Source organism: Thunnus thynnus, chromosome 11 (genome assembly GCF_963924715.1).
Source record: "Thunnus thynnus chromosome 11, fThuThy2.1, whole genome shotgun sequence".
Lineage (NCBI taxonomy): Eukaryota > Metazoa > Chordata > Actinopteri > Scombriformes > Scombridae > Thunnus > Thunnus thynnus.
In genome coordinates, this window is record NC_089527.1 from 2,165,997 (window position 1) to 2,179,036 (window position 13,040).

The following is a 13,040-nucleotide window of genomic DNA, read 5'->3' on the forward strand; positions in this document are numbered from 1 at the left end:
TTTGTATGTAAAACTGTCTTTGTTTCAAACTGCACAACAACCATGGTTTAGTTTTTGTCAGTTATGTCGTCTTCTGTGTGTTATGAAGAACACTGTCAAGTTCAGATTTAACATCTAACCGTAACACAGCCCTACTTGCTATTTGAGTCATTTCACATTGTGCTAAATGCAAACCTGGGGTACCAACAAAGACCCTCTCTGATAAAGGAAAAACCCTGGAAAACAGAATGAACATTAAAAATAAGAATGCCGTAACCTACCTGAAGGTGTACATCTGGTTCTCGACACACTTGTCAGCCAGGAAAAAGGTGTTGGTCAGGGTGTCAGTGTTGAGTTTCTGCCACTCCTCAGCATCTTTGGCTTTGCACTCCAGGTTGTAGGAGAGGTTGGGGCTGCCTCCGTCATAGTCAGGCTTCCTCCATCTCAGATTGACGTGGTTCTTGCCAATGTCTGTGGCCCTGAAGTTCTCAGGCTCACCTGGCTTCTCGATGGGGTCAATGGCCAGCAGAGGAGTCTTTGTCTCCACAGTGGGCCCAGGTCCCATCTTGTTCTCAGCACAGACACGGAACAGGTACTCATGACCCTCCATCAGTTTGGCCTTGATCATGCGATTAGTACAATGGGATGAGATCATAGACCACATGCTAATGCTGGGCTCGCGGCACTCCACAATATAGTTGGTGATCTCAGAGCCGCCATTGTCTTCAGGGGCCTCCCAGTTGACCATGCATGAGTTCTTGGTAACATAGGTCATGTGGAGATTCTGGCAGTGGCTGGGTCTGTCCAGCACGTTGACCGTGATGGTGCAGGAAGCCTCGCCCCCCTCGTTTGAAGCTTTCAAGGTGTATTTGCCATGGTCAGCTCTAGTGGCTTCCTTGATCTTCAGGTGGACCATAGGGAAGTTCTGGATGATAGTGACACGCTTGTTGTTCTCCAGAACCGTCTCTTCTTTCAACCAAAGCACCTCAGCGTCAGGACGGGCCTTGATGAAGCCAATGATGTTGATGTTGTGACCGACGCGCACAGTGAGACGCTCACGGCATTTGGCATCCATCTCGATCTCTGGAGGGATAAGGATGTCCTGAGCAGTGATTGACTCTGGGATTTCTCTGGGCTCTCCATCTCCGATCATGTTTGTGGCATAGACTCTGAACCTGTAGGTCACACCCTCCTCCAGGCCCTTCACCGTGTAAGCGCACCGCTTGATGAAGTCATCCAGGTTGACTTTCTTCCACTCTTCAGAATCAGCTTTCTTCATTTCCACAGTGTACCCCAGAATGGGGCTGCCTCCATCTTTGTTGGGTTTGGTCCACACCAGGTCAGCGGTGGTCTTGCTGTAATCTTTAACTTTGGGGTTGACAGGGGGGCTGGGGACGGTGATGGGCCTGCAGGGCTTGCAGGGGTCAGAGATGGGAGAAGGGCCACTGTAACCAGCAATATTCTCAGCGAACACTCTGAACTCATACTCATTGCCCTCAAACAGCCCCAGAACTCTGTACTTCAGGTCCTTGCAGGGCGTCTTGTTCACACGGATCCACTTTCCTTTATGGTGTCTGCGCTCAATGAGGTAGCCAGTGATCTGGCTGCCACCATCAGCAAGGGGCATGGTCCATCCCACTGTAACAGCATCCTCTGAGATATCATAGGGCTGTGGTTTACCAGGCGGGCTTGGTGGCATGAAAGTGTGCTCAGCAACAGTGGGCTTGCTCTCCAGAGGAGCACCAATACCCATCTTGTTCTCAGCACGAATGCGAACCACATACTCCACTCCCTTCTGCAGTCGGGTTATGTTGAGGTTGGTGGCCAGGCTGCCAGCGCTCACGCCTCCCCAAGTTTCCTTGTTGGACTCTCTCTTCTCCACAATGTAGCTGGTGACGGGGCTGCCGCCATCATCCTTGGGAGGACGCCACTCGATCATCATGGAGTCAGGAGTGACCTCCAGGATGTTGACGGGTCCTATAGGAGCAGCAGGCACATCCAAGACAGTGACATTTAAGGCCACTGTCTTAGTACCGGCTGGGTTTGAGACAGTGAGCAGGTAGGTGCCAGTGTGGTTCCTTGTGCAATCGTTGATGTTGAGCACAGTGGAGTAATTGTCGGTGTCAATCTTGATGTTGCCTTGGCTCGTGATCTCCTCTCCTTCAATAGACCACTTTGCGGTGGGAACAGGGATTCCTCTCATGATAGCTGGCAGCCTGATGGTGGTGCCGGCCTTAACGATGATGCCCTCGGTGAGCTTAACATCAACCTCGACAATCGGAGGCACTGTGAACATGCAGACTCAAGTGGTTACTCCCTGCTACTACACATTATGTTTAAAAAACATTGAAATAACCAATGTTAACTGATCAAAAGTATTCCATCAGAGGTACGCCAAAAACACTACTTTGCTTTGAGCACAAACAACATTAAGTTGATAGGCTGATGTCAAGTACCAATTCCAAAGTACCAATGCTGATGATACAGAAAGCATTGCATCTCTAATTCCAAATGAAAATAAACATGAATAGTTTTCAAATTATAATTTACCACTCCAGTTAAGATTCCTATGAAAGAGGACAAGAAATGTGTTGGGGTTTGGTCTCTGTATCTTACCCAGTTTCTCCTGGCAAAGGATAGGCACAGTGGTGTCGGGTCTGCTAAGACCGATGGCATTCTCAGCCTTCACTCTGAAGCGGTAAGTCTTTCCTTCCTCCAGGCCGGTCACATGACTCTCCGGGATGCTGACGGTCTTCCATTCATCCCATTCCTTTTCTCCCTCTTCCTGATACTCGACCAGGAAGCCTGTGATCTCACTTCCTCCATCGCGGTCAGGCCAGTTCCAGACCAACCACACCTCAGTTTTATCCACGTCAACATGGTGCAGGTCTTTGGGAGGACCAGGAGGGACTGGAAGGATGGAAAGCAAAAGACATTAAGGTTTTGTCAGAGAAGTATTCACCCACTTACCATAGTCACTAAGGAGGATGATTCTCAATATGTTTGGTTTTTGAGTAATAAATGGTTTGAGAAAGGCAGTCTATGGAAAACGCTGGCAGAAAAACTTTTACTTAGTCATTTGTACTAAAATGTTGATTTTGTTCTGTTGTGGGACCCCATTTACAATGAAATGATAAATATAAGAGGTTTATCCTGTGAGTGATGAATTTGAGTATTTTTTTGTTTTCTGTTTCTAGTTGTTAAAACATTCTAAGATCTACTCTCAGTACAAGCACACTAAATTGGCTGTTTAAGTGTTTACTGTGCTGTTACTCACAGAGTGGGTTCATGGCCTTGATGGCCTTTGGTGTCTCAACATATTCGCTGCGGCCGTACTGGTTCTCAGCAGCGACTCTGAACACGTAGGACGTGCCCTCCATCAGGTGCTTCAGCATCATGCTGCGTTTCTTGGATGTGGAGCAGACGGGGACCCACTGAGTGGACGCTGTGTCTTTCTTCTCCACCACGAAGTTAGTAATGCGAACACCGCCATTGTCTTCTGGGTCTTTCCAGGACAGGTAGGCAGAGTCACTCCTCACATCAGACACTCGCAGGTGCTGAATAGGACCAGGTTTGTCTGAGGAAAACACATGATGACTTTTCATGAGGAGCACATACAAGATAAAGTTTACAAAATGTTTTGAATCCATCACAGAGAAGACTGATTAATAGATAATCACACTGATGTTTTCAAAACTAAAATCTGTTTGTGCCATCCTTACCCAGGACCAACACGGTGCAGGTGACAGTCTTTGATCCAGCCGGGTTTTCCACAGTTAGTGTGTAGTCTCCACAGTCACCGCGGTTGCAGAACCTCATCTCCAGCTTGGTGCTGTCCTGTTTGGTCTCAATGTCGGCCCTGGTTGGTACCTCGGCATCGTTCTTCTTCCATATGACGGTGGGGAAGGGCATGCCCTTGATGGTGGCCATCAAAGTGATGTGGGTGCCAGCCATGGCCTTCACCTCCCGGGTCATTCCGGCATCCAGAATCAACTCTGGGGGCTCTGAGGGGGTGGCAGGGTGAAGAAGAGGAACACGAGAAACAATAAGAGGTTAAGTAGTGAGAATCTGTGTATGTTAATTCTGTAATGTTGCATTTTGTGTATATAGCACTTAGCGCACAAAACAATAACAATAACTTTTTGATGTAGTTGGCTGATGAATGTCACCCCTTGTACAGCTTTATTTTAGTAATGAGTGAGTGACTCACCAAGTCTGTCCTGCACTCTGATTGGTTCCTTCAGATTAGCTGGGTCGGACTCTCCGGCAGCGTTGACAGCCATAACTCTGAAGCGGTAGAGAGCACCTTCATCCAGGTTAATCACCTTGAACTTGGTCTCCTGGCAGGAGTCTGGAGTCTGGTTCACCTGAGGACAGCAGCAGGACAGAAAGTCAATATCATATTTAACTTAGAGCAGATTACAAAGGTGGTAGAAAGGTCATAGGGCTATTCACATCAACAGCACATATCCTTTGAGGAGCAGAAATGTGCGCAGGAAAATGTCAAGGAAATCCCTTTAGATTTTGATATTTCTTTTGTACAAGTGGAAAGTTGTCCAGTAAAAGTCAGAACTATAAGCAACCTTCTTTCAAAGTGACCCAGATGAAATATGGACGACCACCTTACCTTGATCCACTCCTCCTCTCCAGCCTTCTGATACTCAAGCAGGTATCCGAAGATCTTTCCTCTGCCGGTGTCAGTAGGCGGTTTCCAGGAAAGAGTCACTGACTCCTTAGTGTGGTCAATGGCCTGCAGGTTCACTGGAGGACCAGGTTTCACTGTAGCACAGGACAAGGAGGGATTAATGTACCAAGCTGATGGAGCAATTGTGGTGAAGTAAAGAAGTGTTTTATGAGCTGAACCTACCGATGGGATCTTTGGCGAAGACGGGTTTTGATGGTGGGCTTGGGTCTCCAGCTCCAACCACATTCTCAGCTCTGACTCTGAACTCATACTCACAGCCCTTCAACAGATCCGTCACCATGTATTCCACCTTCGGGAAGATTCTATCTGTGTTGCAGCGAACCCACCTAGAAGCAGGAACATCTGTTAGCCACTGACAAACATGTCTTTATAATTAGACAACATTACTGTTCCACTTTTTTACAGAGTTGGTCACCGCTGTCTTCTATGTAAGCTGAAAACAGCCGTGATTGATTGAGTTTGTTATCTCAAGACGGAGACTTTAGTCAATAAATCAATTTGTTGATTAATCATTTAAGTCATTCATCAAGCAAAAATGTCAAACATTCTCTGTTTTCATCTCCTCCAATGTTAAGATTCACTTTTTTTCTCTGCATTAATAATTTAATGTCTTTGGTTGTGGACTGGTGGTTGGACAACACAAAACATCTGATGATTTCATCTTGGGCTATGGAGAAATATTATATACATTTTACACATTTTCTGACATTTCATAAATCAAACAATCAATTGATTGATCAAAAAAATTATCAACAGTTCAATTGGTAATAAAAATAATTGTTTATGGCAGCCCTTGATTGAAAACAACTTTCTGATGTGTTGTAGAACTTTTCTGAGTTAGTGTTTGTTCTTTTATAAACCAACAATCCTTTAGGCCATGCTGTGACCAGAACTTCACCCTCCAAACTACCTGTGTCTTTGTGTGTGTGTTTGTCTACCTGTGGGCCATGGTCTCCTTCCTCTCCACGATGTAGCCTGTGATTGGCTTTCCTCCATCTGCGGGTGGCTCCCAGCTGATGAGGGCGGAGTCGTGGTAAACTTCCTTAACTGTGGGTTGTTTGGGAGCATCGGGCACCTCTGTGATGGAAACAAACACAGTCACACTGATCAGACGCTGCAACTTTAAACTCAATACATACAGTAGATAATGAATATCTCTGAATGTTTCTTGATGTAGCTTTGTCAATGTGTTTGTCAGGACTTACTGAAGATGTCTCTGGCCTTGGTCTCGGAAGACAGCAGGGGGTCGCTGATGCCATAGATGTTCTGAGCCATGATCCTGATGATGTACTCACGACCTTCAATCAGTTTAGGCACCTGAAGCAAAAAACAAGTGGAGGATGTCAATAATGAAGAGTTACTATCATGTTTATCGCTGACAGTGGTTGAAGAAGTACTCAGATCCTTTACTTCAGTAAAAGTACCAATACAGAAATGTAAAAATACTCCATTACAAGTAAAAAGTCCTGCATGAAAAATCCTACTACAGTAAAAGTACATAAGTATTCTGAGCTTGATGTAGTTAAAGTATTGCAGTAAAAGTAGTGGTTTGGTCCCTCTGACTGATATATTATTATATATGACATCATTAGATTATTAATAGTGAAGCATCAGTGTTAGAGCAGCATGTTACTGTTGTAGCTGCTGGAGGTGGAGCTAGTTTACACTACTTTATATACAGTTAGCTAGTTTAGTCCAGTGGTTCCCAACCTAGGGGTCGGGCCCCTCCAAAGGGTCAGCAGATAAATCTGAGGGGTTGTGAGATGATTAATGGGAGAGGAAAGAAGAAAAAACAAAGTTCTGATACACAAATCTGTTTTCAGTTTTTGGACTTTTTCTCTAATCTTTGATTTTTGCTGAAATATTGGATCATTTGAACATTTATTGAAATGAAAGCATGTGAGAAGTTTAGAGGGAAAAATCACTATTTGGTGGAGCTGTTAACAACTCATAGACATGTGAAATGTGACCCCGACTTTTTATAACAAGGTATCAAAAAAAGTATAGTTTTTGAAAACTCAGGTAGCGTATCTGCAATAGTATTGAGTAGTAGTGTAGTAGTATGGATACATAACCATAATCATGTTAAATCATTAAGAACAGAATCAGTCACTGTAGTCAATTTAGCCTTATTGTCTGTTCAAATGAGAATATGTCATTACACAAACATATACCACTGTCCATCAATGTTTATACTTAGAATGAGCTCTGGAACATGAAATATGTGAATATTTACAGTTATTGAGTCCCTAGATTTTTTGGGGGGTTATTTCTAAATTATTATTTTCTGGATAGCTGGAATGAAAAAAATGTAATTAAAACTATTTTTTTTTCTTTCCTCAATCCTTTTTCTTTATTTTTGTCCTGTAATTGCCAATCCATTCCTCATTATTTTGTCATTGATGTAATCAATGTATCTTGAATTGTTAGGGGCAGTCTATAGCCCATTGTCCCCTTGAGTCTTATGTTGTGAAGCCTGAGGAGTGTGAGTCTGCTCACCTTGGAGCAAACTTTTTTCCACTTTCTCTACTTTAAACTATCTGGTGTCACATCACTTGTGAATTTCCCTAAAAATTTTCTCTCTGAGCATTTCAGTGCTGAACTGCCCACCTTGCAGGTGGTCCTGGTGCAGGATGAGGTGACAGGCATCCACAAGTCTCTGTTGGTGTCTCTCTTTTCCACAACGTAGTTGGAGATGGCACAGCCTCCGTCGTCCAGAGGGGGGCTCCAGGAGATCACCATGTGGTTTCTGTAGACCTCGTTGAACACCACAGGGCCCTGTGGAGGCTGAGGACGATCTGGCAGGAGGAATAATTCACACAGGTCATTCTCCACATCAGTTTTCTTATATTTGTTTTGCTATTTTTTGTCTTTTAAGGGCATAGGTTTGGTTTCAGAATTGGAGGGGCGCAATTAAGTAAAGTAATATAATATATATAATAGCAATTCACAAATTAGATTGACATTGGTTATTGTGCTTTCCATAATTAAGAGTAGTAACAATAAGAGCTGTGATATTTAGATAGATAATGTTGTATTTGCATCTCTACATGACTGTCCTTTACTGCCTTATCTTTGCCTGATGTTCAGTTATTTTTATGAGGATATTTACTACATAATACAAAGTAAAAGTACAGATTAAACAATATTAATTTTTATGTGACAAACAGGTAGGCACGAGGGGCAAAAACAGTCATCTTTAAGTTGCTGTGAGCGCACGTTAAAGCTGAATTTTCAAGTGGAAATTATGCCCTCAGTTTAACACCAAATTAAAAAAAAAAAGTTCTTCAGAGCAGATTTTAAACTCTGCATGTGAATCCATTTGAGTTTCTGTGGTGACTCACCGACCACGGTGATGGTGCAGATTCCTGTGCGAGTGCCAGCGGCGTTCTCCACGCTGACGCTGTAGCGGCCGCTGTGTTCTCTCTTGGCCTTGCTGATGTTTAGGCTGAGGTGGCGGGCGGTGCTGTGGAGGCTGATCTCCTCGTCCGCCTTCAGCTCCTCGTCGTTCTTCATCCAGGTGATAGTCGGGGCAGGTTTGCCGCTGTAGCATCCTGACAGCGTGCAGGCGTCTCCCACCTTCACCATCATCTTTTCCCTGCAGTCCAGCTCCACAGTGGGTGGTTCTAGGGGGGCATGGCAAACAAATTCAAGAAGTTTTTTTTTGTATTCCCTGTTTTACTCATTTTTCACACATGGTATGTGATGTTTTAAAACTGAAAAGAGTTTGTTGTCTTGTTGTGTCACTCACCAAGCTCGTCTTTGCACTGGACGGGTTTGGTGATGAAGGACGGTTTGCCCTGTCCCACCTGGTTGACGGCAGAGACTCTGAACTCGTGACTTGAGCCTTCCTTCAACCCGCTCAGTGTGAACTTCCTGTCCATCAGCTTGTTGTCTGCACCCACACGTGTGAAGTTGTCCCGACCAATCATGCGGGACTCCAGGACATACTCTGTGACCTCGGTGCCGCCGTCGTACTTGGGTGGCTTCCAGGCGACGGAGAGGGAGTCCTTGGTGACAGCAGTGACAATCAGGTCCTCTGGACGCTCCGGGACGGCTGGAAGAGACAAAAATAATGAGCTGTGTCACTTTTGTTTTTTTTCCTTTACATCAGGTTGATTTGTTTTTCAGGATCTTCTTGTGATCTAAACTCTAATTAAGACGAATTTCTCACGATACAGAAAAAAGTTTAACAATCAAATCTTGCTTTAGTTTCTGTTTTTGGTTACAGTCTGGCTTTGTGAATTAATATGAAAATGATGGAAAACAAATCAAATAAATGTTTTTACTAATTATAAGGGAAATAAATGTGACTGTATTCAGTTACTTGCTGCTTGGCCTGGAGAGTCTTTCAGCCAGAGCACAGCAGTTCAGTTCAACACTCAAAAATGTGAAATTTGTCTACAGGCAAGAATACAATCCCAACATATATGAGAAATAAAGTTTCCAATAATAAATGATGATTAATTGATATTTACTTTAAATGGAAAAGTTGAAGGAAATTAATCAGAAAATCAACAAGTCTTTGTAATGAAATAAAACAGAACTTTATCTTTATTTATCTCTATAGTTAATACCAAATTAGTGCATTTGACACTCCTAAAATTCAGGATGTATTAATAGAGGCAATGGTAGGACTTTTTAAAAACTCTGTCCAACTGCTAATTCTGCTTCTGAAGAAATCAACTAATTCTGACAAAAAAATAAAACACATCAAATCAGCTGCTTTGAAAGAACCCAAGACCTTGTAAATTAAAATTTTGGACAATTTGATCTGATGCCTGACATTTTAAGACATTTCATGGATTGTTAAAAATGATATCTGAACTGCAGATAAGAAATATCTGCAATGCTTTATTTTACGGGTCCGTAACCTCCGCAAAATTTACAACATACTTCCTGAAAATCACTCTGTAATCCAGTAATAATTATAGGGAAAATAGAGACAACTAACTTCAGAACTGGTACATTTAATTCAGAATGCATAGTCCAGAGTGAGAACACAGCAGTCCAGTTTAACAAGCAAAACTGTGACCATTTTTTCCCTATAAGAAGCAAAAACTTCTTGGGAATGGCGAGGAAATTATTCAGAAATGATGGACCTGTAAAATAAAGTGTTACTGAAATATCAAATATCTTCCACAGCGCTGTAAATGTCTGTTTCCTGAATGTACGACAGATGGAGACTTACAGATGGGGTCCTTGATCATCACCATCTTGTCTGTCTCGATGAAGGGTCCCATGCCGATGATGTTCTCTGCTGCGATCCTGAAGAAGTATCCCTTGCCGTCGATGAGGCCCTGCACCACAGCATTGTTCCTCGTCACCGTATAGGACACTGAGGTCCAGCCCATGCGGTCCGACTCCCTCTTCTCGATGATGTAGTTGGTTACGGCGGAGCCGCCGTCATCTTCGGGGGAGTACCAGGTAAGCTTGCAGGAGTCGGTGGTCAGGTTCTCGCCGGCGAAGGGGAGACCGACTGGTCCAGGGACATCTGGAGGAACAAGCAATGGACAGTCAGAAATAATGTTTTATTGTTTCACTGCTCATATTTTTAGAAGATCGTTGTGGTTACGTTGACTCACCCAGAACCTCCACGATGACGGCCTTCTTCCTCTCTCCGCCCTCGTTCTTGGCTCTCAGGGTGTAGATGCCCTGGTGCTGGCGTCTGCAGTTCTTGATGACCAGAGAGTTGGAAATGCCCGTTGTTTCCACCACGGCCTCCTTGGGTACATCGCCGTCGTCTCGGCACCAGGAGATCTCTGGGGCGGGCTTACCGGAAACGTAGGCAATGATGCGGATGGTGCCACCAGCGTGAATCACGATCCTCTCCTTCACCGAGGCATCCAGGTCCATCTCAGGAGGAACTGAAGGAGAAGGTGACAATTAAAAAAAATGTTCTTATCATTAGAAAGCACTTCCTGCAGTGCTGACAGATTAAATCAAATTCCTCACACTTCATAGGTGGATCAGAAGCTTACTTGTTCTGTCTTTGACCTCGATCAGCTCAGACACAAGTCCTGGCTCGCCGACGCCGGCGGCATTCACAGCTCGGACTCTGAAGCGGTACAGACCGCCTTCCTTCAGTTCAGCCACTACAAACTTAGTTCCTCTGATCTCTGTGTCCTTCGCCTGGAGAGTGAAGAGGAACATCAGGACAGCTTGAGCAAAACTGGATTTTAGTGGCCAACGCCAATATTTTAACAAATAGTCTTTTTTTTTTTATGAACGCATAACATAATCTTTCTCAGATACGCACTGAGCAGGACAGTGCTCCCTGATGGACAAACTGTGTAACTGTTTCTAAATGAGAAGTTTTGTTTTTATGTTTTTTTTTTGGAATCTCTCAAAGGAGAAAAAAAAATCTGTTGTGTCAACAAACAAAGATTTTATTTACATATTGTGCTCATTAATGGCTGTTTCTGTGGATGGAGAAACAATTGACCAATCACAGCTTTGTAGGCGGGATTATAATGGAAACATCTTCTTGTGCCACAAAAATGGTCAAGCATGAATGAGACGGATGCAGGTTTGTCATAAATTGACTTACAGATGTTAATGTTAAACAACTGTGTCGACTGGAAACTCACCTGGTTGAATCATCAGGACAAAAGATGAACAACTGTGTTAGAAAATATCTGGTTCTTTGATAACAAGAATCGTGCAGATCATAAAATCAGCTTTCTCTTTAGCGTCTGCCCGCCGTCAGTGGCGCCCATCACCGAATTTTACACTCAGTGACTGGCTGTTTGTTCCTGAAATGCACCTTGGGAGTCGTAGTTAACCTTTACCCCACAATCTTTACGTCCATAGCGTCAACCTATCAGAGAACCAGATATCTTCTGACAGTTGTTCATCTTTTGCTCTGATGTTTCAACCATGAGAGTTTCATGTTGATTCAAACTATAGAGGAGAAAGAATCAAACATGAACAAGATTTTTACTTGTGAAGCCAGCGGCGCCTGAAATATCTCCTCCCACTTCACAGCTCTACATCTAGACCTGATGACATCAGCCTCATCAGTTGTTTGTTGTTTTACCTTCTCCCAGCTCTCGTCGCTCTCGGGCTCCTTCTCCTCCTCGTCGCTCAACAGGAGCTTCCTCTGAGCTTTCTTCTCCTCCTCCTCCTTGTTCACTTCCTTGAATTCCACAATGTAGCCGGTGACCTTTGACCCTCCGTCTATCACAGGAGGGATCCACTCCAGCTCCACTGTCGACTTTGTCCAGTCTGTCACCTTTGGAGTGGGTGGACCAGGAGGCGCTGCACACACACACACACACAAACACACACAGGTAAATAAATCAAGTATCATGACAATATAATGAAGACAATAAAATGTTTTGGCTGAACAGTGAATTGAAGCAGATCTGAGCCTCCAGACCACAGTTTATAGATAACACTGATGATGATGCTAATGCCAGACCGGGATACAGATGATGAGATGATCCTAGGTAGTGTACAGTGGCTTTTTACAGCTTTCTCTGAAAACAGCTGCTTGCTGCGGCCCAAAACAACGCTATGAGAGCACTGAGAGTGAACCAAAACAGTAAAGTTGCAGTCGGACAGATAAACAATGAGCTGAAACTCACTATAAAGCTCCGTAAAGCCGAGAGGAGCTGCAGAGTCACTGATAATTCTCTGTAGGTTCATCACTACGAGTAACACATTACACACTGACAGATCAGACTGTGGAGTTACAGAAATATAGATTATAGACGCTTCAAGTAAAAAAAAAAGGTTACATTCAAGTAATTATTGTGCATCTGCCAGAGTTTCCTTATTTGTTTATTTACTTTTTTTTTTTTTTTTTTTATTGCGTTGCATTTGTCCAGTGTTTGAGTTGTAGTGGGCAACAGGTGTCTCTGTCCATTCACTTCATTTATTTTGGTTTTGTTTTTGGTGCATATGTGTATCTATGTTCATACACATGTATATTCTTATGGTTAATGTTTGCTAGCCTGCTAACAGTAGCATAAATTTTGTTATTGTTATGCGCACTCACCCCCCCCAGTCTCTGTCAACGGCAGAGTGGTGGAGAGGGTGGACTATTTCAAATATCTGGAAGTTAACATCCACAAGGACATGACATGGGCTAGCCACACCACTCCTGTCCCTTCTTCTGCTGAGCCACAGAGAGCCTGCTGACAGGCTGCTTTACCAGCTGGTACAGCAGCTGCACCAGCATGGACTGCATGGATAATATATCCCTGTCCTCATATTTATATGCCTTATATATATTTATTTACTGTTTCTGTAATAGCGCATCCTAGTGAAAGAATTTCACACGAGTGTACTTGTACAACCGGCGTGACAATGAACATCTTGACTTTTGTAATCTTGAGTTAAAATGATTGGC

General features: G+C 43.7%; 1 protein-coding gene across 1 annotated transcript in view; it reads right to left on the reverse strand.

Moving 5' to 3' along the window:
- The window catches only part of LOC137192242 (titin-like), a 79,240-nt gene that overhangs the window by 63,716 nt on the left and 2,484 nt on the right, over positions 1–13,040 (reverse strand). Inside the window, exons 5-20 of the mRNA XM_067602775.1 lie at positions 11,724–11,944; positions 10,666–10,816; positions 10,270–10,551; positions 9,876–10,178; positions 8,436–8,741; positions 8,029–8,310; positions 7,295–7,482; positions 5,890–6,001; positions 5,623–5,761; positions 4,847–5,010; positions 4,607–4,758; positions 4,190–4,346; positions 3,702–3,983; positions 3,257–3,556; positions 2,596–2,889; positions 261–2,265 (exon numbers count right to left, since the gene is read on the reverse strand). Of these exons, the coding sequence (XP_067458876.1) occupies positions 261–2,265; positions 2,596–2,889; positions 3,257–3,556; positions 3,702–3,983; positions 4,190–4,346; positions 4,607–4,758; positions 4,847–5,010; positions 5,623–5,761; positions 5,890–6,001; positions 7,295–7,482; positions 8,029–8,310; positions 8,436–8,741; positions 9,876–10,178; positions 10,270–10,551; positions 10,666–10,816; positions 11,724–11,944 (5,338 nt within the window). The remainder of the gene's footprint in view (positions 1–260; positions 2,266–2,595; positions 2,890–3,256; positions 3,557–3,701; positions 3,984–4,189; positions 4,347–4,606; positions 4,759–4,846; positions 5,011–5,622; positions 5,762–5,889; positions 6,002–7,294; positions 7,483–8,028; positions 8,311–8,435; positions 8,742–9,875; positions 10,179–10,269; positions 10,552–10,665; positions 10,817–11,723; positions 11,945–13,040) is intronic.